Source organism: Caretta caretta, chromosome 1 (assembly GCF_965140235.1).
Source record: "Caretta caretta isolate rCarCar2 chromosome 1, rCarCar1.hap1, whole genome shotgun sequence".
NCBI classification, from domain to species: Eukaryota; Metazoa; Chordata; order Testudines; family Cheloniidae; genus Caretta; species Caretta caretta.
Genome location: NC_134206.1, coordinates 16,309,101 through 16,332,846, shown reverse-complemented (window position 1 = coordinate 16,332,846; position 23,746 = coordinate 16,309,101). Strand labels below are relative to the sequence as shown.

At 47.2% G+C, this 23,746-nt stretch overlaps 1 protein-coding gene across 1 annotated transcript in view; it reads right to left on the bottom strand.

The window, feature by feature from the left end:
- MYO7A (myosin VIIA) overlaps positions 1–23,746 on the bottom strand; it is a 118,652-nt gene that overhangs the window by 49,988 nt on the left and 44,918 nt on the right. Inside the window, exons 15-19 of the mRNA XM_048840256.2 lie at positions 22,433–22,489; positions 15,728–15,865; positions 5,383–5,541; positions 4,194–4,286; positions 1,153–1,247 (exon numbers count right to left, since the gene is read on the bottom strand). Of these exons, the coding sequence (XP_048696213.2) occupies positions 1,153–1,247; positions 4,194–4,286; positions 5,383–5,541; positions 15,728–15,865; positions 22,433–22,489 (542 nt within the window). The remainder of the gene's footprint in view (positions 1–1,152; positions 1,248–4,193; positions 4,287–5,382; positions 5,542–15,727; positions 15,866–22,432; positions 22,490–23,746) is intronic.

Sequence of the window (23,746 nt, the reverse complement as noted above, 5' to 3'; positions counted from 1 at the left end):
TCATGCTCTTCTCTGCCCATTCCCTGTGCTTTGTCCAAAACAGGAATGGGAAGAGCAGTCCAAATGTGCCAATCCAGGGCTAGGTGATCAACGGTCCTGCCCTGAACTGCTGGGTGACACCTCAGGCCCAGGCTCTTGTGACTTACCCCTCGCCCCCCCCCTCCTCCCCATCCCTTGCATTTGGAATCTTCCTACTATGTTTCCTCTAGTCTTAGATTTTAACCTCATCCGAATAAGGACTGTGGGACAGATCTGCAGCTGGCATAAATCAGCGTAGTTCCATTGATGTCAATGAATCCACCGCCATTGATGCCAGGTGCGGATCTGGCCCTTTCTGTCTTCTCAATGTTCTAAGAGGTGCATAGCACACATTTGGGGCCTGAATGAAATAAGAAGTCACTAGTCCAAGCTCACACAGCAAGCCAGCGGCAGAGTCAGGGACAGGTGACAGAAGCCCTGATTGCTAGTCCCCGACTTTGAGCAATACTCAGCGCTGCTTCTCTAAGGACAGGACTACGTCCTGGAGTCCTTGGCCATCATTTTCTGTTTACCCCACATTGCTATGCAGTGTGCTTTACATGGGTTGGCTTCCTGCATCTGATCTCTGCGGTGCCTGGTTTTCAGTGGGAATGGCTGTACAGCGCCTTGGGATGAGTGGTACTGTAACATACTATTGCTCTTTGCTGCCATAAGACTAAATATCACCCCCCTTTAGTCTCCCACTGGAATTTTGTCATTGACTTCAATGGGACCAAGATCTGGCGCAGATCTTGGAATAGTCTGCTAGTCTGACTAAAGTTGGCCAATGAAGAGTGCCTCTGTCAAGTGCAGAACTGAGTGTGGACAGAAATCCTTACTCCCGTTGTTCTGAAATTTGACAGCCTGAAAATATACGTTAATAATTTCCTTCGTGCTCTGAGCAGCTCCAGCACCAATTATATCATAATGTCAACCCCTGGGGGGTTTTATTGCGCTCACTGCAAGCTAAAGCAATAGGCCAGTCACATTGTGAATGGGCAGAGTAAGCTAGTGGTACCAGAGGCAAAGAGGACATTGTTTTAGCAGAGTGCCATGAACTGCAATATGGTGTGCTACTCAGTCGCACTAACAGATCCCCCAATATTCACCAGGCATTTCCTTGGCATATAATACCTGTCTTTAAACCCACGAACCACCTTCTGTATGAGGATGACCTTGTCAGTGATGGCCTTGTCCCTCTCAATCTCCAGCAGCATGTCATGGTGATCCTGGGGAATGAACCGCCACAACAGTTACCCTGTGACCACTGGCCATCCCATGACACGAACAGAGGGATGGTATAAGGCTCCTCCCCATAGAGGTTCTTGCCATCCCAGTCACATCTAAGGATGTCCCACTTTACAACTCACTACGTTTGGGGCTCTACAGCACAGCCATTCCCCCTCCTATCAAGAAGAACTGGACTTGAATCTTTCCCGCTCATCCATGCCACTCCTAATATACCAGAAGGGGTCACTGCTGAGCATTACCCCTTCATCCCAGAGGCAGCATGCACTGCAGGGCTTAGTAACAGTGTGTGTGTGAATTATGTCGCCCTCTGACGTTTGGCTCACTACACTGTCAGCTGAAGAGTCAGTCAAGTGAGGTTGCTCCATGCACCTAATTCAGTAGCGTTCCCCACCCACGTTGTGCAGGTACTAATGACTACACCAGAAGCAGGGCACTGGAGAAGACTGTGGCAAAGCTGGGAGCAAACTCCAGGCATCCTGAGTCTTGGTCCACTGCTCTGACTACTAGACGTCACTCCCTCCTCCAGTAAAGCAGAGGAGCTGCAAATCCTGAACATAGTAAGGCAGGCTAAGGACAAAATGGCACCCCTTCACTCTGTGTTTCCTTGCTTTTGTGGAATTCAGTCAAGTCACATGATTCTAGCCTCCTTTCTGTATTCTCCAAATTGATTTCTGTACTAATTTCTTTCCTGGCTGCTACAGGAGCTGGGTGCATCGATACAACTTTGCATGCTTCCCGTTTTACCCGACCTTGCACTGCCCTTCAGAACCTGTTCGTTTCCCTATTTCCTGCCTGGACAGCTGCAGGGTCCTGATAACGCTCTCTGGAAAGGAAAGCTAAAGGGATGTCAGGAGTAGTTTCTAAGAAATAGATGGGGAGATGTTTAAAAATAAGTGAACAGGATTACATCTGAAAAACACTAGAGAAATCCCATCTGCCTCCTGGCTCGCTCCTTGACAACTTGGCTTTGTTTTCCTGGAGGGATTTAGAGATGGGATCGTAAAAACAAATGCACGTGAGTAGGGCCGTCAGAACAAGACAGCTCTTTGTTACACTGCCGCTGTCTCATGGTGCCATACAGGGCCCTGGGTTCCTTAAGCAGCACTGCACTGGCCTTGCCGATCGCGAGGGACACAGAGCTGCTGATCTTCCGCTCGGCGCGTTAGGGTGCTGCAGACCTTTCTGTCACGCCCACTGGCTTTCTGCTGAGCCAGATCCCTCTCTCTCCCTCACCTAGGTGCCCCAGGGGTTATGGCAGCCTTGGGGACCAATGTCGCCATCTGCCTGACAGGGCCTGATGATAAGGGCCTCGGGAAGAGCCTTGGGAAATGTCAGCAGGTGGTGGAGAGGAGGGGATCACAGGGCACCTGTGCTGCCCCGCCATCCCCTACTGCTTGTGCGCAGAGTGGGATCTTTGGGGCAGTGGGCCCCTGTCCTGGCTTATGGAGCTTTCAGGGGCTGTCAGCCAGCCTGGGCAGGGGGTGGAGTGAAGGGAGCAACTCAACAGCTCAACTCTCTCACTGTCTCCATGGGTGTCAGTCAGCCAGGGAGCTTCCCCTCACCCGTCCTCTGCAGGGACCTAGGCAGGGCACTGCCTGAGCCCTGAAGCCCCTCCTCAGTGACTCTGCTGCCACGTCTGGCAGTGGAGTCATTGTCCCTGCTCTGGGGATACAGCTGGGCAGCCACAAAGCTGCCTGCATTCTCACAGAGAGGCCTGCGCCGCTCAGGATATGACCAGTGCCATGCGTGCGGGTATGAGTGCGTGTGCACATCCCAGCCAGGCTCTGTGCCAGCAGAGTGCCAGGATTTCACCCATTCTCTGACTCCTAACTCTCACCTGATCTGGATCCAACACCATCTCCTGGCCCAGTCCCCATCAAATCAGGCCAGAGACCTGGGTGGTGGATGGGGATTAGTTCTCGTTATGGAACCTGCGACTGGGATGGGTGTTAGAGTCCTTCAAAGCTAACGGCAGATGTCAGAACAAGAAGCAATGGTCTCAAGTTGCAGTGGGGGAGGTCTAGGTTGGATATTAGGAAAAACTATTTCACTAGGAGGGTGGTGAAGCACTGAAATGGGTTACCTAAGGAGGTGGAATCTCCATCCATAGAGGTTTTTAAGGCCCGGCTTGACAAAGCCCTGGCTGGGATGATTTAGTTGGGGTTGGTCCTGCTTTGAGCTCAGGGTTGGACTAGATCAAGGGTGGGCAAACTATGGCCCTCCAGATGCTCCACTAGGGAGCAGGGTCTGGGGCTTGCCCTGCTCTGGTGCTCCAGCCAGGAAGTGGTGTTGGGGGCTTGCCCCACTCCATGCGGCTCCTAGAAGCAGCAGCATGTCCCCCCTTCCAAATCCTACACGTAGGGGCAGCCAGCAAGCTGCCCCCGCCCCAAGTGCCACCCCCGCAGCTCCCATTGGCCAGGAACTGTGGCCAGTGGGAACTTCAGGGGCAGCATCTGGGACAGGGCATCATGCAGAGCCACCTGGCTGCGCCTCTGCGTAGGAGCCGGAGGAGGAACATGATGCTGCTTCTGGGAGCTGCTTGAGGTAAGCACTGACCAAAGCCTGCACCCCTGACCCCCTTCTGTGCCTCAGCCCCCTGCCCCAGCCCTGATCCCCCTTCCGCCCTCTGAACCCCTCGGTCCCAGCCCAGAGCACCCTCCTGCACCCCAACCCCTCATCCCCAGCCCCACCCCAGAGCCTGTACCCCCATCCAGAGCCCTCACACCATCCCGCACCCCAACCCCCAGTTTTGTGAGCGTTCATGGCCCACCATACAATTTCCATATCCAGATGTGGCCCTCTGGCCAAAATGTTTGCCCACCCCTGGACTAGATGACCTCCTAAGGTCTCTTCCAACCCTAATATTCTATGATTCTATTATTCTAACGGCCCCTCAATGCATGGACAGCCTGAGAGCATCTTACCTTCAGGAAAATCTTCGTCTTGCCAATCTGCCAATCATCATCTTTCCCAAGCACCACTTCAGCAATTCGCTGGCACGTTCCACGCAGGTCGCCCTAGGAGAAATGGGGCAGCGGGACTTAGCCTATGCCTCAGATGAACACCAGCCGCCCCTACCAGCTATAAACATGGGGTGGAGTTTGATCTCACTTCCACCTGTTTTACACTGGCGTAATCTAGTGACATTAATGAGGCTCCTCCTCGTTTGCATGCTTCCCTCTCCTGGCTGGCCTAGAAGCGGTGAATGAAGACGACGATTCGTTCTAGTCTCAATCCCCGATCCATGGCAGTGGCCGTCACTGCTGACTGCAGTGTCTATACAGTAGATGTGCAGTGATGGAGCAACACAGTGGGCTGCATCATGGCTTGCAGAGGCCCGGGCTGTGGTGGAAGAGGGAGGAGGCATGCCGCCTCAATGGCAGGGTCAGAAGCATTATGCCTTTGATAGTAACACCTACCGAGGCCTGTGGGGAGCATAGGGAGAGGTCCTGCTTGCTACACCCGTTCAATCGATGCAGCCAGGACTTCCCCAGTGCAGCCATGCCAGGGCACATGAGGGGCAAGCCATGCCCAGAAAGGCCCCATCTCTGGGCTGGCTAGTAGTATCAGCTGTGCTCCCCAGCCATCCCTCCGTGGGCTCCCTGTGGTCCCTGCGAATGTGTTGTCTGCAGTTTTCAGGCAGTACAGGCTCATCCAGTTAGTTTAACTGTTACTGGGGCTTCTGAGCTCAGCTGAATCATAGTCTCGCAGAGACCCCATCCTATCTAAGGTGCTGAGAGGGCCTCCGTTACCATAGTAACTGAGGGCCTCACAGTCTTTCATGTGTGCATCCCCACAACCCCGCTGTAAGGCAGGGAAGTGCGATCCCCATTTTACAGCTGGAGAACTGAGGCCCAGAGACTAAGAGCCAGATTTTTAAAAGCACTTAGGTGCCTAACTCCCATTTAAAATCAACAGGAATTAAGCACCTTTGAAAATCTGGTCCTAAAAACCACTTGCCCAAGGTCACGCAGTAAGTGTGGCAGAGCAGGGAACTGAACCCAGGTCTCTGGCTAGCACTCTAACCACTGGGTCTTCCTTCCTCGTAACTTTCTCCAGGGCATTAGCATGATGGTTTTTGATAAAAATCCAAGCCTCTGCTTAAACCTGTACCTGTTTGTACGCCGGCTTCACCCCAGGCATGAGGACACGATACCTCTCCACAAACTCCACGAAGCTGTAGCGGATGGGATAGCCAGCCCTGCGGATCCGGATGGTCTCCATCATCCCTGAGTATCTCAGCTGGCGAACACACAGCTCCCGATCAAACAACTGGGGAGGGGGAAAATCAGACCGGAACATCAGGGGCTCTTTTGGTTCTGGTATCAAACCTCGCTGGCCTGTGGACTGGCTTAAGCCGTACCATCCAGCCAAGGCCAGACTGAATGTGGGGGACAATCCGAAGTCTTGTGGGGGGAACAAATACAACATCTTCTCCATAGAAACTTTACGGACTGCAGCATGGGAGGGCCTGATCCTGTGAGGCGCTGAGCACGTTAGTCTCCGTCCCTTTGTTTAACTCCCACTTGCACAATGGGATCAAGAAATGACCCATAGTGTGCTGCAGGGAACTGGAAGGCTGTGTGTTAGCATTCACGCTAAATCCCCCCCCCCCCCCTTCAAGCAGAAAATGAAACTGCTTTGGAAAATGGTGCAGCTTGCTGGGCCCTGGCATTGACAAACACCTACAAGATCTCTATCAAGCATTCTTAAAACTACAATACCCACCTGCTGAAGTGAAAAAACAGATTGACAGAGCCAAAAGAGTTCCCAGAAATCACCTACTACAGGACAGGCCCAACAAAGAAAATAACAGAATGCCACTAGCTGTCACCTTCAGCCCCCAACTAAAACCTCTCCAGTGCATCATTAAAGATTTACAACCTATCCTGAAAAATGATCCCTCACTCTCACAGTTCTTGGGAGACAGACCAGTCCTCGCTTACAGACAGCCCCCCAACCTGAAGCAAATACTCACCAGCAACCACACACCACACAACAAAAACACTAATCCAGGAACCTATCCTTGCAACAAAGCCTGATGCCAACTCTGTCCACATATTTATCAAGTGACACCATCATAGGACCTAATCACACTAGCCACGCCATCAGGGGCTAGTTCACCTGCACATCTACCAATGTGATATATGCCATCATGTGCCAGCAATGCCCCTCTGCCATGTACATTGGTCAAACCACACAGTCTCTACGCAAAAGAATAAATGGACAGAAATCTGACATCAGGAATCATAACATTCAAAAACCTGTAGGAGAACACTTCAACCTCTCTGACCACTCAGTAAAAGATTTAAGGGTGGAAATTTTGCAACAGAAAAGCTTCAAAAACAGACTCCAGTGAGAAACTGCTGAGCTTGAATTAATATGCAAACTAGATACCATTAACTTGGGTTTGAATAGAGACTGGGAGTGGCTGGGTCATTACACATATTGAATCTATTTCCCTATGTTAAGTATCCTCACACCTTCTCATCAACTGTCTAAATGGGCCATCTTGATTATCACTACAAAAGTTTTTTTCTCCTGCTGATAATAGCTCATCTTAACTAATTAGCCTCTTACAGTTTGCATGGCAACTTCCACCTTCTCTGTATGTATATATATACATCTTCTTACTATATGTTTCATTCTAGGCATCTGATGAAGTGGGCTGTAGCCCACGAAAGCTTATGCTCTAATAAATTTGTTAGTCTCTAAGGTGCCATGAGTACTCCTGTTCTTTTTGCGGATACAGATTAATATAGCTGCTACTCTGAAACCTGTCATTAGGGATAGAGGGGTTCAAACTGTTTGGGGCTGTTCTTATTAATGAACAACAACAATAAGGGCTTGTCTACACTGCCAAGTTTCTGTGCAGTAAAGCAGCTTTGTGCGCTCAAACTGCAGGCATGTACACACGGCCACGCCACTTTGTGTGCAGAAACTCAGCAGCTGCAGAGCTGCAAAAAAACCACCTCGACGAGGCCCCAGCGCTCTATTGCCCGTGTAGACACTTGATTGCTTTCTGTGCTGTAATTGGCCTCCAAAGCGGTCCCATAATGCCTCAAGTGACCTCTCTGCTCATTGTTCTGAACTTGGCTGCCCTGGAGACATGCGCCCTTCCCCTTTCAAAGCACCGTTTCTGACAGCCGTTGGGTGCTGTGCTGATCTGCTCGGGGACACAAAGCAAACCATTAATGTGGACTGCTCGTGCTGTCCAGTTTGGCCAATGTACATGGCAGAGGGGCATTGCTGGCACATGATGGCATGTGTCACATTGGTAGATGTGCAGGTGAACGAGCCTCTGATAGTGTGGCTGATGTGATTAGGCCCTATGATGGTGTTCCCTGAATAGATATGTGGATACAGTTGGCAACGGGCTTTGTTGCAAGGATAGGTTCCTGGGTTAGCATGTGCCAGCAATGCCCCTCTGCCATGTACATTGGCCAAACTGGACAGTCTCTACATAAAAGAATAAATGGACACAAATCAGACGTCAAGAATTATAATATTCAAAAACCAGTCGGAGAACACTTCAATCTCTCTGGTCACTCGATTACAGACCTAAAAGTGGCAATTCTTCAACAAAAAAACTTCAAAAACAGACTCCAATGAGAGACTGCTGAATTGGAATTAATTTGCAAACTGGACACCATTAACTTAGGCTTGAATAAAGACTGAGAGTAGATGTGTCATTACACAAAGTAAAACTATTTCCCCATGTTTATTCTCTCCCCCCCTCCCCCATTTCTCAGAAGTTCTTGTCAACTGCCCACCTTGATTATCACTACAAAGGTTTTTTTTCTCTCCTGTTGGTAAGAGCTCATCTTACCTGATCACTCTTGTTACAGTGTGTATGGTAACACCCATTGTTTCATGTTCTCTGTGTATATAAATCTCCCCACTGTATTTTCCACTGAATGCATCCGATGAAGTGAGCTGTAGCTCACGAAAGCTTATGCTCAGATAACTTTGCTAGTCTCTAAGGTTTCAGAGGAACAGCCGTGTTAGTCTGTATTCGCAAAAAGAAAAGGAGTACTTGTGGCACCTTAGAGACTAACCAATTTATTTGAGCATGAGCTTTCGTGAGCTACAGCTCACTTCATCAGTGATGAAGTGATGAAGTGAGCTGTAGCTCACGAAAGCTCATGCTCAAATAAATTGGTTAGTCTCTAAGGTGCCACAAGTACTCCTTTTCTTTTTGCTAGTCTCTAAGGTGCCACAAGTCCTCCTTTTCTTTTTGCGGATACAGACTCACACGGCTGCTACTCTGAAATCTACCAAACCGCTGAGCCATCCTTCCACTCAGGGAGAAGAAGAAAGTACCTGCCCTGAAGAGCTTAAACTCTGACAGACAGACATAGGTCAGGGCAAAAACACACTGGGAGATCCGGAGAAGGAGCAAACTCAGGAGTGCTTCTGCCGTGTGGCTGTGCCTGGCCTGGCTCAGCAACAGCACAGTTCTGATTTAATGTGGTTGATAGTTTCCAAATGGCCTAGCCGACCTGTGTAATGCAGCCCTCCCAAAGGGCATCTGATAAAACCTCTCCACACACCAAGGCGCCTTCTCTCTCGCCGAGCACTGAAACACAATAATCAATGATGACCGCATCGGGCAAGGTACAAGCAGATAAACCAAAGTATAGAGATGTTAACAACCTGTCCACTGTTGGCTCAGGGAATTAGCACAAAAGATGAGAACAGGATCCAGGAATCCTGGTTCCCCAGCTCAATCCCCAACAGCACGTTGCCCCAGCTCAGTGTTACCAGCCCTACACAAGTGTTCAGCTTCAAATGTCAAATAAAGGAAGCACAAAAACCCTTAATAATGAGCTGAGAAGGGGAAACTCACTACAGGGACCTTCCCAGCCAGCTCTCTCAGGACATCACAGACACACACCTCGGACTCGGAGGGGCAAATCCTGCCCCCTGTTCCATGTGTGTGGGGGGGTCTGACTTACTGGGACCAGTTCAGGCCTGCTGGAGAGGAGGGGGGCAGGATGCTGCTGGGACCCTGCACAAGTCTCTACACCCTGAGCACCTCAGAGCTGTGCTCTGTGAGGGATCATGTGGGGGTTAGTCATTATTATTCAAGTATTCCAGTAGTGCTCAGAGGCCCCAGGCAGATCAGGGCCCCATTGTGCTAGGTGCTGTACAAATATCCTGGCCCCAAGAACTTACAGTGTTAGTATAAGGTGTAACAGGTGGGTGAAAGCCAAGTGTGGGGCTCAGGGTAAAGACGAAGTGACTGTAACACAAGCAGGCTTGGTCTCAGCCCACCCCCCACCTCGCCACTATGTGCTGGCACTGCTCGAGGTGGGCCTCCTGGATTGGGGACAGGAGAGATGCAGAGGGAGCTTGGGGGACTGTCTGGTCATTTCTCCTCACGGAGCGGATGGGTGGGAGCCCTGAGGCCGCAGTAGCAGCCTTGACACCATTCTCTTGTGGCAATTTGGCCCTGTCATTCAGGAAGCCAAAAGGGAAGAAAATCCTTCCCCTAATTAACAAAGCAGGAGTTTTAGATTACAGAGCGGCCCGTGTCTCAAACCTTCTGCTGTTGGAGAGCCTGCAAGGAGTGCCCTTAATAATAATTCCTCTTCATAAAGGGCCAGATTCTGCCACCCTTGCTAATACCGAGCAGTAACCATCCGCTGCTTGCAGATTCAGGGGCAACTCGCTGTGAACAAAGGGTGGCAGAATCTGGCCCTTGCACTTGACTCAGAGCCCCGTGGAGTCAATAGAAAGATTCCCACTGACTCCAGCAGTCTTAGGATCAAGCCCGGGGCAGGGCTGCTGGCCTGTCTCCCCAGTCCCAGCAGGACTAACACTATGCCAGAGATGCTTTCGGGCCCTTCCCCCGGGGCATGGTTTATTAATTGAAATAAACTCCCAAAGTAACGAAAAACAAGGCCATTCCCCTGACCAATGCAAGCTGCAAGGGCCCGGAGGCCTCTCACTCTGTACCCCTTTCTCTGATCCAGACCCAGGAGCAAACCTCCCTCCTGCAACTCCCCAGAACTGAGCTCTCTCAGAACTTTACAGGCATCACCTGACCCCTGCCTAGCTGGGTCTGCTAACTGAACAAGGCTGGCTGGCCCCAGGATCTTAAAGGGGCAGACCCACCCTGTTACACCCTGATTCAGGAAAGTACTTACGTGTGTGTGTGTGTGTGTGTGTGTGTGTAACTGAGCTCACAAACAGTCCTCTTGAAGTTGATGGGGCTACTCACATGCTGAAAGTTATGCATGTGCTTACATATCTTCCTGAATTGGGCATTAAGCGAGCTCCTACGTTACAGAGCCTGCTGCCAATTTATGGATATTCTTTTCTTTCCTCCCACAATCTGTTCATTAATCACATTTGTTTCTTTCACATTACTTACAACACCACACAACTATTCAGAAACAACCATTCGGGAGCAAGAGAATACACTCAGACACACCTGGGTGAAAACAAAGTCATTTTCCAAAGTTAGCTTCACGGGGAAGCAAAACATTCAAAAAAGTTATGGACAAAAGTTTGAAAATCATGTAAAACAGGGGTAGGCAACCTATGGCACGCGTGCCAAAGGCGGCAGGTGAGCTGATTTTCAGTGGCACTCACACTGCCCGGGTCCTGGCCACCGGTCCGGGGGGCTCTGCATTTTAATTTAATTTTAAATGAAGCTTCTTAAACATTTTAAAAAACCTTATTTACTTTACATACAACAATAGTTTAGTTATATATTATAGACTTCTAGAAAGAGACCTTCTAAAAATGTTAAAATGTATGACTGGCACACAAAACCTTAAATTAGAGTGAATAAATGAAGACTTGGTGCACCACTTCTGAAAGAAAAGGAGTACTTGTGGCACCTTAGAGACTAACCAATTTATTTGAGCATGAGCTTTCGTGAGCTACAGCTCACTTCATCGGATGCATACTGTGGAAAGTGTAGAAGATCTTTTTATACACACAAAGCATGAAAAAATACCTCCCCCCACCCCACTCTCCTGCTGGTAATAGCTTATCTAAAGTGATCACTCTCCTTACAAAGTGTATGATAATCAAGTTGGGCCACTTCTGGGCCATTGTAAGGAGAGTGATCACTTTAGATAAGCTATTACCAGCAGGAGAGTGGGGTGGGGGGAGGTATTTTTTCATGCTTTGTGTGTATAAAAAGATCTTCTACACTTTCCACAGTATGCATCCGATGAAGTGAGCTGTAGCTCACGAAAGCTCATGCTCAAATAAATTGGTTAGTCTCTAAGGTGCCACAAGTACTCCTTTTCTTTTTGCGAATACAGACTAACACGGCTGTTACTCTGAACACTTCTGAAAGGTTGCTGACTCCTGATGTAAAATAACAAATGACCAGGGCTTTCCGCTGGCCTTTCACTTCCTGCTATCCCATTTCCTATCATTATCAGCACACTTTCCTTTATATCCTGGGACAGAAAATTAACTCACAGAAAATGTTTTTCTTTCACAACCTTTCTGCACAGCCTTAGGTTCCATGATCTGTTTTTCGGTTCTGGATTTTTAAACTCATTCAAAAAATAAACATTCCCATTTTAGCATAAAACCACATTATACATCTTACAAAGCTGCAGCACGGAGCTTAGCATTAACTGTCCAATTTGTGTGTCTCTTTTGGATTAATCTTGCAATCCGCACGCTCATGAATAGTTTCACTGACACCCCTGTGGCTACTGGTGTGAGTAGGCACGACTGATTTGGGGGCTGCAAGAACTGGTCCTTACAGAGTGGTTAAATAGATGCAAAATTCCAAACCCAGATCATTTTAAAACTCAGGGGAGTTCAAAACTGGGGTTTTGGAACAATTTGCTAAAATTGCATCTGGATCCAGGTTGTAATTTTCAAAACACTCCAAGTTCTGGAGTGACATGGTTTTGATTTGGGCTCTTCTCTGCTGATAAACAAACACTAGTATTATGTTTTGAGGTTAACATGCAATTAAGTGCACTTATATATATTTTTAAATTTCGGTCTCTCCCATTCTCCCACTAAACAAACATCGGGCCAGAACAACCTGCTCATAGACAGCCATCAAAATATTTGTCTGACCATATTTGTTTTGCCAATCAACAGATCCACACATATATGTTCGCTGCAAATATATAGATAAAATTACCAAACTGAAGTTTATGATTTTAGAATTTCTGTGCCATTTTGCCCTGGTAACATTCAGAGTTAAATTCTGCCCATAGCTACTAAATCTGGACAGAGATGTAACAGACAGCATAATTTTGCCCAGTGTATACATAACTTACAAAGACACCAGTCACAGACAAACCATAACACACAGCAAACTAGGAATAAGTAAGAGAATCTCTTTTCAAGTATTATAAGTAATGATTAGTGAACAGTAGAGATTTTTAGTAAAGTTAGGGTCCAACCCTGCAAAGTGTGGAATTGGGGATGCTCAGCACACAGCATGAGGAGCTCAATGCTTCATGGTCCTTGCACACCCAAGGGACTTAGGTGGGAACTATGAGTGTGCAAAGAATGCAGGATCAGACCCTAAAGAGTTTACTTTATTGGGGGATATGCATAAGTGTTATCTTCCCTTTCATCTGGTAACTGCAATTTGTCCCCAAAGTACTAATGAATTTTAAATAGTCATAACAAACCCAAATAAACAGATCATCGTTTTACTATGTATTAGTAATTTTCAATGGCTGAGTAATTATTTCCTTTGACTTTCAGCTGCTAGGTCAATCGGCTTGGTGAAAATGCACTTCTCACTGCCTGTTAAAGGTGATGGATTAATGGGCTGTTATATGTTCATTAGATTGAAAACATTAAAACTGGAACAGGCCTCTCCAGCTCATCTCTGCATCTTCTTGGAAATTGCAGCTGAAAACATTGCTAACCTTTCACCTGTGCCTCTCAATATCTCTAACATCTGTTCTTTTAACTGCATTTAGGGACACAATCCAACAAGCCTGACTCACATGAAAAATGTCTATAGAAATGATCTCCTTCTGTAGGTTATTAGGTTGATTGCTTTAGAATCCTATATAATTTCTATAGAACCTTCTTAGATTTTGCTCTAACAGGGGTGAAACTACGAAGGTTCTATTGAAATCAAATAGGATTCGAAAGCAATCAACCTAAAAACCTATAGAAGGAGATGATTTCTGCAGAATTTTTAAACCCTCCCATAGAACTGAACGGAGAATTGCAGCCCTGCTCCTGAATTCTACAGCTTCATTCAAACATTCTATAAGACCACCATTCTCTATGGAAATCTATAGGGCTTTTCATAAAGGGAAGAGGCTCCAGCATGGGTCTCTCAGTGCCGGGATGAGGCCCTCACTTTGTAAAACATTTTGGGGGACAGTTTGTAGAAGATGCTTTACAAAGAAAGGACCCGATCCTGCAAACCCTTCTTCAATTGACATCAATGGGGTTCCAGGCATGAGTAAGGAGTGCAGATCAGGTTTCTAGACAGACAGATGGACCTCGACGGGAGTTTTACCATCAACTTCAATGGGTCCAGGGCTTTACTGTATTGTGTCCACATGTAAACGCTGCCTCTATAAGAAGAAAAGGAGTACTTGTGGCACCTTAAAGACTAACAGATTTATTTGAGCATAAACTTTTGTGAGACAGCTCACTTCATCGGATGAATTTAGGGGAAAATACAGTGGGGAGATTTATATACACAGAGAACATGAAACAATGGGTGTTACCATACACACTGTAACAAGAGTGATCAGGTAAGGGGAGCTATTACCAGCAGGAAAGCCGGGGGGGCGGGGGGTGGGGAGGAACCTTTTGTAGTGATAATCAAGGTGGGCCATTTCCAGCAGTTGACAAGAACTTCTGAGGAATGGCGGGGGGGGGGGGGAATAAACATGGGAAAATAGTTTTACTTTGTGTAATGACCCATCCACTCCCAGTGTTTATTCAAGCCTAAGTTAATTGTATCCAGTTTGCAAATTAATTCCAATTCAGCAGTCTCTCGTTGGAGTCTGTTTTTGAAGTTTTTTTGTTGAAGAATTGCCACTTTTAGGTCTGTAATCGAGTGACCAAAGAGATTGAAGTGTTCTCCGACTGGTTTTTGAATGTTATAATTCTTGACGTCTGATTTATGTCCATTTATTCTTTTACGTAGAGACTGTCCAGTTTGGCCAATGTACGTGGCAGAGGGGAATTGCTGGCATATGATGGCATGTATCACATTGGTAGATGTGCAGGTGAACAAGCCTCTGATAGTGTGGCTGATGTGATTAGGCCCTATGATGGTGTCCCTTCAGACAGAGACAAATACCTACAAGATCTCTATCAAGCGTTCTTACAACTACAATACCCACCTGCTGAAGTGAAGAAACAGATTGACAGAGCCAGAAGAGTACCCAGAAGTTACCTACTACAGGACAGGCCCAACAAAGAAAATAACAGAACGCCACTAGCCATCACCTTCAGCCCCCAACTAAAACCTCTCCAGCGCATCATCAAGGATCTACAACCTATCCTGAAACCCATCACTCTCACAGATCTTGGGAGACAGGCCAGTTCTTGCTTACAGACAGCCCCCCAACCCGAAGTAAATACTCACCAGCAACCACACACCACACAACAGAACCACTAACCCAGGAACCTATCCTTGCAACAAAGCCCGTTGCCAACTGTGCCCACATATCTATTCAGGGGACACCATCACAGGGCCTAATAACATCAGCCACACTATCAGAGGCTTGTTCACCTGCACATCTACCAATGTGATATATGCTATCATGTGCCAGCAATGCCCCTCTGCCACATACATTGGCCAAACTGGACAGTCTCTACATAAAAGAATAAATGGACACAAATCAGAGGTCAAGAATTATAACATTCAAAAACCAGTCGGAGAACACTTCAATCTCTCTGGTCACTCGATTACGGGTCTAAAATTGGCAATTCTTCAACAAAAAAACTCCAAAAACAGACTCCAATGAGAGACTGCTAAATTGGAATTAATTTGCAAACTGGATACAATTAACTTAGGCTTGAATAAACACTGGGAGTGGATGGGTCATTACACAAAGTAAAACTACTTCCCCATGTTTATTTCCGCCCCCCCACCTCCACTGTTCCTCAGACGTTCTTGTCAACTGCTGGAAATGGCCCACCTTGATTATCACTACAAAAGGTTTTTTCCCCCCTGCTCTCCTGCTGGTAATAGCAGGAGAGAGAGGTGGGGGGAGAGAAAACCTTTTGTAGTGATAAACACCCATTTTTTCATGGTCTGTGTGTATACAAACATCTTATGTATTTTCCACAGTATGCATCCGATGAAGTGAGCTGTAGCTCACGAAAGCTTATGCTCAAATAAATTGGTTAGTCTCTAAGGTGCCACAAGTCCTCCTTTTCTTTTTGCAGATACAGACTAACACGGCTGCTACTCTGAAACCTGCCTCTATAAGGACACTCAAAACACACCACGTGAAGAGGAAGAACCAGCGCTTACCATGGGCTTCTTATATTCATTAGGTTTGATGCAGCGGACGAAGAAGGGCTGGCACCCGCTGAGGGTTCTCATCAACAGCTCGAGAGATCGCTTGAATTGGCTGCTGAGTGTCGGCGAGCGCTTCCTTGTCTCTGCTCCCTGGAAGAGAGTGGAACCACAACAAATCTGTCTCAGGAAATGAAAAGCTAACAGAGCTTTTCCCCTCTAGCCAAGTCACGGGGAACCTCCTCTCTAGCTGGAGCAGGGGCGGGGTGTGTGTCAAATGTGGTGCACGGATGGCGTTCAGACTTACTGGCTGAGGAAGCAAAGGGGAGAGCTGAAATATCATCTGTTTCTGGAAACTACATGGAGGTTTTTGCCCATGAGGATTTCAGGTTCATAGTTTGCTATGAGTTGGGCCAGCTCCTCAGTTGGTGGAAGTCAGTACAGCTCTATTTACACAAGTGGAGGATCTGGCCCAATTGTGCATATTTCCATCTCCCTGTTCCAGACAGTGCATGTGGCATGAGACCATGCAGTCAGCCAAAGGTGCCTTACATAATGCTTGCTTAGTGAGGACTAGAGGAAATCCCTGAGCGTGCTGGAATTAGCTCCGGGCAGAGGAACCCAGGAGCTTCATAGTAAAGAAAAAGCCACAATTTTTATTTCTCATGGACCTGCTTGATGCTCCAAACAAGGATCTGCACTGGCTTGTTGCATTGTTAAGGTGTTATACAGGAAGTCAGGTTAGATCTAATGGTCCCTCCTGGCCTTAAAACGTATCCGTCTATAAAGTCTGTGAATAGAGACTTGGACCACAGTGGAGAGTGAGGTGTCTCAGCCTTACACTCTGTGTGGGCTATGTGGACCTTGAGTCTGGGCACATAGATAGGAAGTGGCTCTTGCCCTATCTGATGCACCGGGCAGCACAGCAGACCCAATGCCAGGGGTATTGTAATTTGCCAATAGTGTCATGCAAGACTTCAATTATCTTTACTGACTGTTGGATTTTCAGGCCCATAGGGGCACAATCAAGCCCTTAAATAGCACCAGGGCATTTTCCCTGAAGAGTCTTGAACTTGGATTTGCTGACTTTCAGGGGATGCTGGCAAGGGTTGTTTATTCCCCAGCTTCCATTGAGTGGATTCATGTTGGGAGCATCTTCTTTGTGTTTGGAAGAGGGTATTAACTGGATTGATGGGGGGAGAACTTAATCTGGGGTGAGTTAGGGTGATTTTGTGGATGTCCATTCAATTGCTATTTTCTGGGTAGGTTTTAAAAAACCCATTCAAGCCTTAGCGCTCTGGCTTAGTGTACATTACATTTCAATCTGCTAGCCACTTCTCCCTAGCTGGTGAAAACTATGAACAGAGCAGGTCTTGAAAGCCTTGTAAGATTAAGCCCCAGGAAAGTGCAGCAGAATTTAGTTTACCTGAGTCCTTTTTATCAAGAAATCTCTATTAACCGTGTTTGGGTTACGTCCTACAATGTGCATCAATTAGACTGATAAAGCAGAGTAATAAATCGTGTGTCCCTTGTCCTATTCAGATCTATGGGGTTCAACTATCCATCAAAAGCTATCTAGATGTTTAAAGAAAGCTTATGGAGGATGTAGGTAACACCAGTGGACTTGGATGAATTGGGCATCAGACTGTAACTCCATGGGACATGGACATCCCACTAGATAATCACTAAATAATCAATCCTGGGAGGATTCCAGAGGAGTAGGTGGAAGGTCCAAAAAGAAAGGATTTTGCCAGGTCTTTTCTAAAGGCCTTGTGTTCTTTACTGGCTGATGAACAGGGGCTATAGACAAAAAGTGGCCCCACTATCATTGGCAATATTTGCCAAATTTTATGTATTTTTCCCAGTTGCTAAAATTGCCCATCACCAAAGTCTCTGGGCACTGCGCTAAACATACAAGTAGCACCTTTCTGGAGGACATCAACAGTGAAGACTTTTACCCAGCAGGAAAAGTCTCAGGAATTTTGCACAGCTCTGGCCATAGGTGATTGTACAATGAAGCCCAAACAACAAAACAGAAAGTCATAATAGAATTCCAAAAGGGAAAGTGAACAGTTCAAACCCAGCTCATGCACACACCAGAAAAACCCAGCAATGCCAGAACAGGAGAGTTTAGTGCCGCAGCCGTTAGCTATCCCAGCAAACCTTCACACAGGGATACATTGCTAACATGTGTAATTTATATCAACAGGCACAGACCCGGACCCCTGCGAGCGCTGTGGAGTTGGTGATAAATACCCTGTTAGCAGAGTCTGGTTTGAGGAGGACAGGTTGTGTCAGCAATAATACTGCTCGGATAGCAGGAGGGCAATGGGATGGGGCTGCTTTAGATCAACAGCACCACAGAGTAAGTAGCCACCTCCAGTGCAGCACCACGGGCTGGCTGCTGGAGGGGTCAGAAGCAGACACAGAGGCAGAAACCAGGCTTAGCAAATTCCCATTTTGGAAGTGAATGTGCCCCTTTCCCAGCAGAACGATCTGGGCCTGACCGGGAGCCCTTGTTCGGCCATGCTGCGGCGGAGAGGTCATCAGAAGCCTTCCAAGGCCTCCTAAAATGGGGAACATTTTAAAATGGGGAGAGGGCGATGCTGCCTCTCTAGATTGCTGCCCAGCTTCTCCTCAGCGTCCGCCTCTCCCTATCTCTTCCCACGCCTGCGGAGGGGCACGGTGCAGGTTTCACCTCCAGGCCGCAGTGCCTCGTCCAGTGTATGACTGGGAAGATGGTTCTAACACACGCTGCCAGAAAGCAACTTAGGTTCCAAACGCTCCAGCCGCTATATCAGTGATTCTCAACCTGCGGCCCACAGGCCGCTTGAGGCCAGTCAGCACAGAGCTGCGGCCCATGTGACATCCTCAGGGCCATTCAGGTAGTATTGGATGTGGCCCACAACAGTAAATAGGTTGAGAACCACTGCTCTATATACAGGCAGGGCTTATGTAGTCCACGACTCGACCAATCAGAATAGAGTGCTCAGCGGCTGCAGGGTCCCCACACGTTGCATCTCACCTCTGTACACAGATCACTCTGAAAAACGCAGTGTGACAAACACTAGGGCCAGGGATCCGGGCGAGAAATTAAATTATACAACCAAACCTCAAGCAAGGCTTTGGACCAGACTTTCCTCTCATGCTGGTGTGATTCCACTCAATTCAATGGTGTTATTCCTGTGTACACCAGTGTCAGGGAGAGGAGAATCAGGCCCTTTTCTTTTATTCCAACTAAGGGGTCAAAAAGAGGAGTAAAAGAACCTTCCAGAAAGACTGGTTAAGGCCAGGTCAGTGTCACCTGGGAGAAAGAAATTCCTTTGCTCCAAAAGCAGCAAAATTCCATGGGTCAGAAGGTATCCCTTGGAGAAAGACCAGCGTTCACATAGCTTCTCTCATTGTAATATACTTCCTAGCTTTTGCAGCTTTCGCCTGTAAAACTCTCTGGGGCAGGGACTATCTTTTTACTTGTGTTTGTACAGCACCCAGCACTATATGTGCCCCAATTGGAACTGGGGCTTCTGGACAATGCCATAAATATTGTACCTCAGCAGAAGGCTAGCAGGCCTCCCTAATGGCCAGCCAAGACAGAAGTTTGATTTGGGTCTCAAACTAGGCTGGCCTAAAGTAAATAATTTCTCCACTTTGAAAAACCCAAAGGGACTCAGATGATGTAGGTGGGAAATACGGGTACAGAAGGGAGATGCGGGAAGGCATGTGTTCTGCACAGTGTTCATACACGCTTTGGAGGCACGTTCTTCCAGCAGCTCAGATCAGCCTGGGTTCTACAGCCAGAAAACGGCAGGCTGCCGTACGCAGTAACACCGTGCGGGATACAAATCAGCACTGACCCCGCTGGCGGGACATAACACAGGCTTTCGCCCAGTGCTGATTGCCTGCATCTCTCCATGGTCAAGGCTGGAGCACCTGGGCATCATTTCTTAGCACCAGCGAGGACGCTTACTAGCCCATTCCTCTGGCAGACACAGTGCTTTTTGCCTTTGCAGCGTTCAAGACATGCACCGGTCCTAAGCTGACACCAGGCCCATGTCACCAAAGGTCCAAGTGAAAGGAGGCACATTGTGAATGAATGCCAAGCCATAGGGTGTGGGTGCAACCTGACAGTCCTTCAGTAGCTTCACTCTCACTGACTTCCCTTGGAGTTCAGGGTGTGCAAGGAACGCAGGGGTAGGCACTGAATGCCTCACGGCAACAGTGACATTCTTCAAAGAGGAAGAGGATCTGCACTCGCAGAACACTGGCATTAATGGAGGGGAAGGCAGAGACGCACACACATCCTCAGCAACGCAAGACATGTGGCAGGTTGAGGTTCCAGACGAGGGAATCTTCCCCTTAAGAAAGGATTTGTCTATTTCAGGAATGGAAGGAGTTCACTCAATTGGGAAGCACCTACATGGCTCTGAGCAGCTGAGGTAACTAACTGAGCTTGTGACAGAAAAAAACCTATTTCGCTTGCTTCCTGAAGCTTGTGAAGGATCCAGGTTTTCAGGATGCAAGAAGACAGGGATGTGCACTGAGGGATCATAGCAATTCTGTACCATTGTCTTACAGCAGGGGTTTTCAACCTTTTTTCATTTGACGACCCCCCTAAAAAATGTCAAGGGGAGGTGCAGACCCCTTTGGAAATCTTAGACATAGTCTACGGACCCCCAGGTTGAAAACCACTGTCTTACCGTATATTTTGCTACATACATACATCTCTGTAAGTAGTGAGTGAGTGAACCAATGAGGCCCACAGGACAGAGCGCCGAGAGCTGGGTTCTGTTCCCAGCTCAGCCACTGAGCTCTTGTGTGTTGGGCAAGTCATTTCACTGCTCGCTATTACGATTTGTACTAACATAGCACATTGTACTAGGTGAGGTAAGAGACAGACCCTGCTATGAAGAGCTTACAATCCAAACGACCAAACTGAGAAAGGGTGGAAGGGGAAACCAAGTCACAGAGAGGCAAAGTGATTCATTCAAGGTTACACACAGGTCAGTGCCAGAGTCCAGAATAGAACTCAGGTCACCCAAGTCAGTGTTGAGTGCTGTATTCACTAGAATTCAATAATTCACTATTGCTTCTTGGTACCTCAGTTTCCCCATTTGAAATTTGGGGTCAGTGATACGTACCCCTTCTTTATTATTAAAAAAATTATTGTGGGACGTCCTTCGGGGTTCCAATCAAGGATCAGGAGCCCGTTATGCTAGGTACTGTACAGACATCAAATGAAAAGATGGTCACTGCCCCAAACAGCTTACAATCTTTGAAAGTGCTTTGAGATTGAAGAATGCTGAAATGCTACTTAATAGTGCTAAGTATTATTGTCGCCCTAGGATCTCTGTTACACAGATCATCAAAATCAGCACAGATTAAAAATATGCTCCCACATGACCATTCCACCGCTTGACTCAGTGCTTAACAATTACTATTTTAATTCATTATTTTTAAAAGATCAAGTTATTCTGAGCCAGAAGAGAGCAGAAAAATGGAGGAAGTTGGTAAAACCTGTTTGTCCTGTTGTTTTCCTCAAACTCAAACTGGGCAGCTGCATTTCTCAAACATTTTCCACATCAATTCTCTCCTGTGTTTAGAACCCATCCACGTTTCAGCCTCGAAGGGATTGTTTGGTGTGTAGCGAAGTTCTAAAACTAGAGATGGGCCCAAATGACACTCTACAGCCCACATGCCCTGGAACGTGGAGAGCAGAAAGGAAGAAGATTTGGTTTCAAAATTTGGATGTGAATTTTTTTTTCTTTTTTTAAAACCAGGGCCTCTGTTTATAAGCGCCCACACTGGAATTCCAAATTCAGCCACCCTGGACTGTTGCAGAGTTGGGAGAGGTTAAAATTCAGACCCACATCTGAATCTGAAGTTTGCAAGTCAGGCCCATCTCTCATATAACCCTCCTGATATCAGAGGATTGTCGTGGAAATGCTGACACAACCACAATTCTAGCACCACAAATGTTAGTCTCTATTATACTATATGCTACACTATAGCCAAACAAGAAGCAGGGAAGGTTTGGAAAGCTATCAGAACGAGAGCGAAGACTAAAGGTTAATTCGGAAGGACCTCTGACAGGTTAAGAGCTCCAGTTTGGATAAGCACCCAAAAGTTTAATACTCACAGTATCTGATCCTCTGGGGTCAGTTTGAGCTATCCTTAGAACAAGCCGGCTCATGAGAATAGCGGTACTTCCAACTGAGCCGCCAATACAATCAAACAGCCCCCCTCTTCTCCCAGATGAAACTCAGAAGGCCTGAGCTGTGTGAAAATGGAACTGGCCCAGATCTTCAGTTGGTGCAAATCAGTGTAGTTCCACTGAAGTCAACAAAGCTACACTGATTTAGGCCAGCCAAAGATCTAGCCTATCGAGTTCAATGAAAGTTAACCATAATTATTCAAAGCTCAAAAAAGGTTTTGGTTTAAAGACCAAGAGTGTGCGCTGGTTATGACTTTATCCAAACTGGCTTTCCATCATCGCTGGGTCCTCTGCAGAACCTCAGCTTTCCTGGGTTGAATCTAGCAAATACACACAAGGGCTCATATTCCTCTATCTACTGAACACAGCCTAAGCAGATTCTGTGGACAAGATGGACAGCTGTGACAGGTCCATCACAAACAACACAGGGGTAGGAGTGAACCAGAAGGAGCACAGTATTTATCAAAGAGAAGTGAACGTTCAAAGAGGAACTCATGTATTTATTTTACCTTTGGAGTGGGTGCTGGTGACTGGCCAAAAGTACTGGATGCATAGCCACAGAGAAACTACAAGAAGCAAAGGCAAAAAAGAGAGATAGAGAATAGAAAAAAAGTGAAAAGAAGGAATAACTAAGAGGGGAGTTCTGAGTTTTCGGTCAGTCCTTGTGATTCGGCACCACTCATGCCTCCCAGAACAATGCGATAATTCTCGGGACCGTGTCTATTTCTATCCTCTCTCCTTCCACTTATCTAAACACTGGCCTCCTCACAGCTTTCTCACTACTGTTGGTGAAAGGGCATTCGTCCCACAGCTCCTGCCACTTGGAACAACCTTCCTGCCTCTCTCCGAATCATTTATTCTCCATCCCTTTTCAAACCCCGCTAAGAAACACAACTGCTCCCCTTCAGCCAGAATGTTTAATACAGAGCTGGCTGGGAAATGTCCACAACAACAAAATGCTGACAAAAAATCTAATGAAGTTTCCCTAACTCTCTCCCTTCTTCCCCCACTTTTAGTGCCAGTTGGTCAGAAAATTTCCATATAAACTAAAGTTTGAGGCCCCCTCCCCCAAAAATCAGAAACAAAATATTGCAAAACTTTAGATGATATTTTCCCCAGCCTGCTCTATTTTTTAACTTCCATCCCCCTTTGTCATAAGCTTTCTCTCTGCAACCGTACAACCAAACTCTGTCAAGTGAAACCTAACTGGCTTCAAAACTGAGCGTGATACATTTGTGGAGGGGATGGTATGATGAGATTGCCTACATTGGCATATAGCCAACCTGCGACTGCTAGCAGCAAATAGGTCCAAAGGCCAGGGATGGGACACTAGATGGGGAAGGCAATGAGTCACTACAGAGAATTCTTTCCCAGGTGTCTGGCTGGTGGGTCTTGCCGACATGCTCAGGGTCTAACTGATCGCCATAGTTGCGGTTGGGAAGGAATTTTCCCCTGTGTCAGATTGGCAGAGACCCCGGGTTTTTGATTTTTTTTTTTTTGCCTTCCTCTGTAGTGTGGGGCACGGGTAACTTTCTGGTTTAAACTAGTGTAAATGGTGGAGTGTCTGTAACTTGAAGTCTTTAAATCATGATTGAGGCCTTCAGTAACTCAGCCAGAGGTTGTGGGTCTATTACAGGAGTGGGTGGGTGAGGTTCTGTGGCCTGCAATGTGCAGGAGGTGTGACTAGATGATCATGAGGGTCCCTTCTGGCCTTAAAGTCTAAGGGCATGTCTACACTACAGACTTAAGTCGACCTATATTAGGCTGACTTACAGCCACCGCAGCGGATGGCCACACTACCTTCCTTCTGTGGGAGGTGCGCG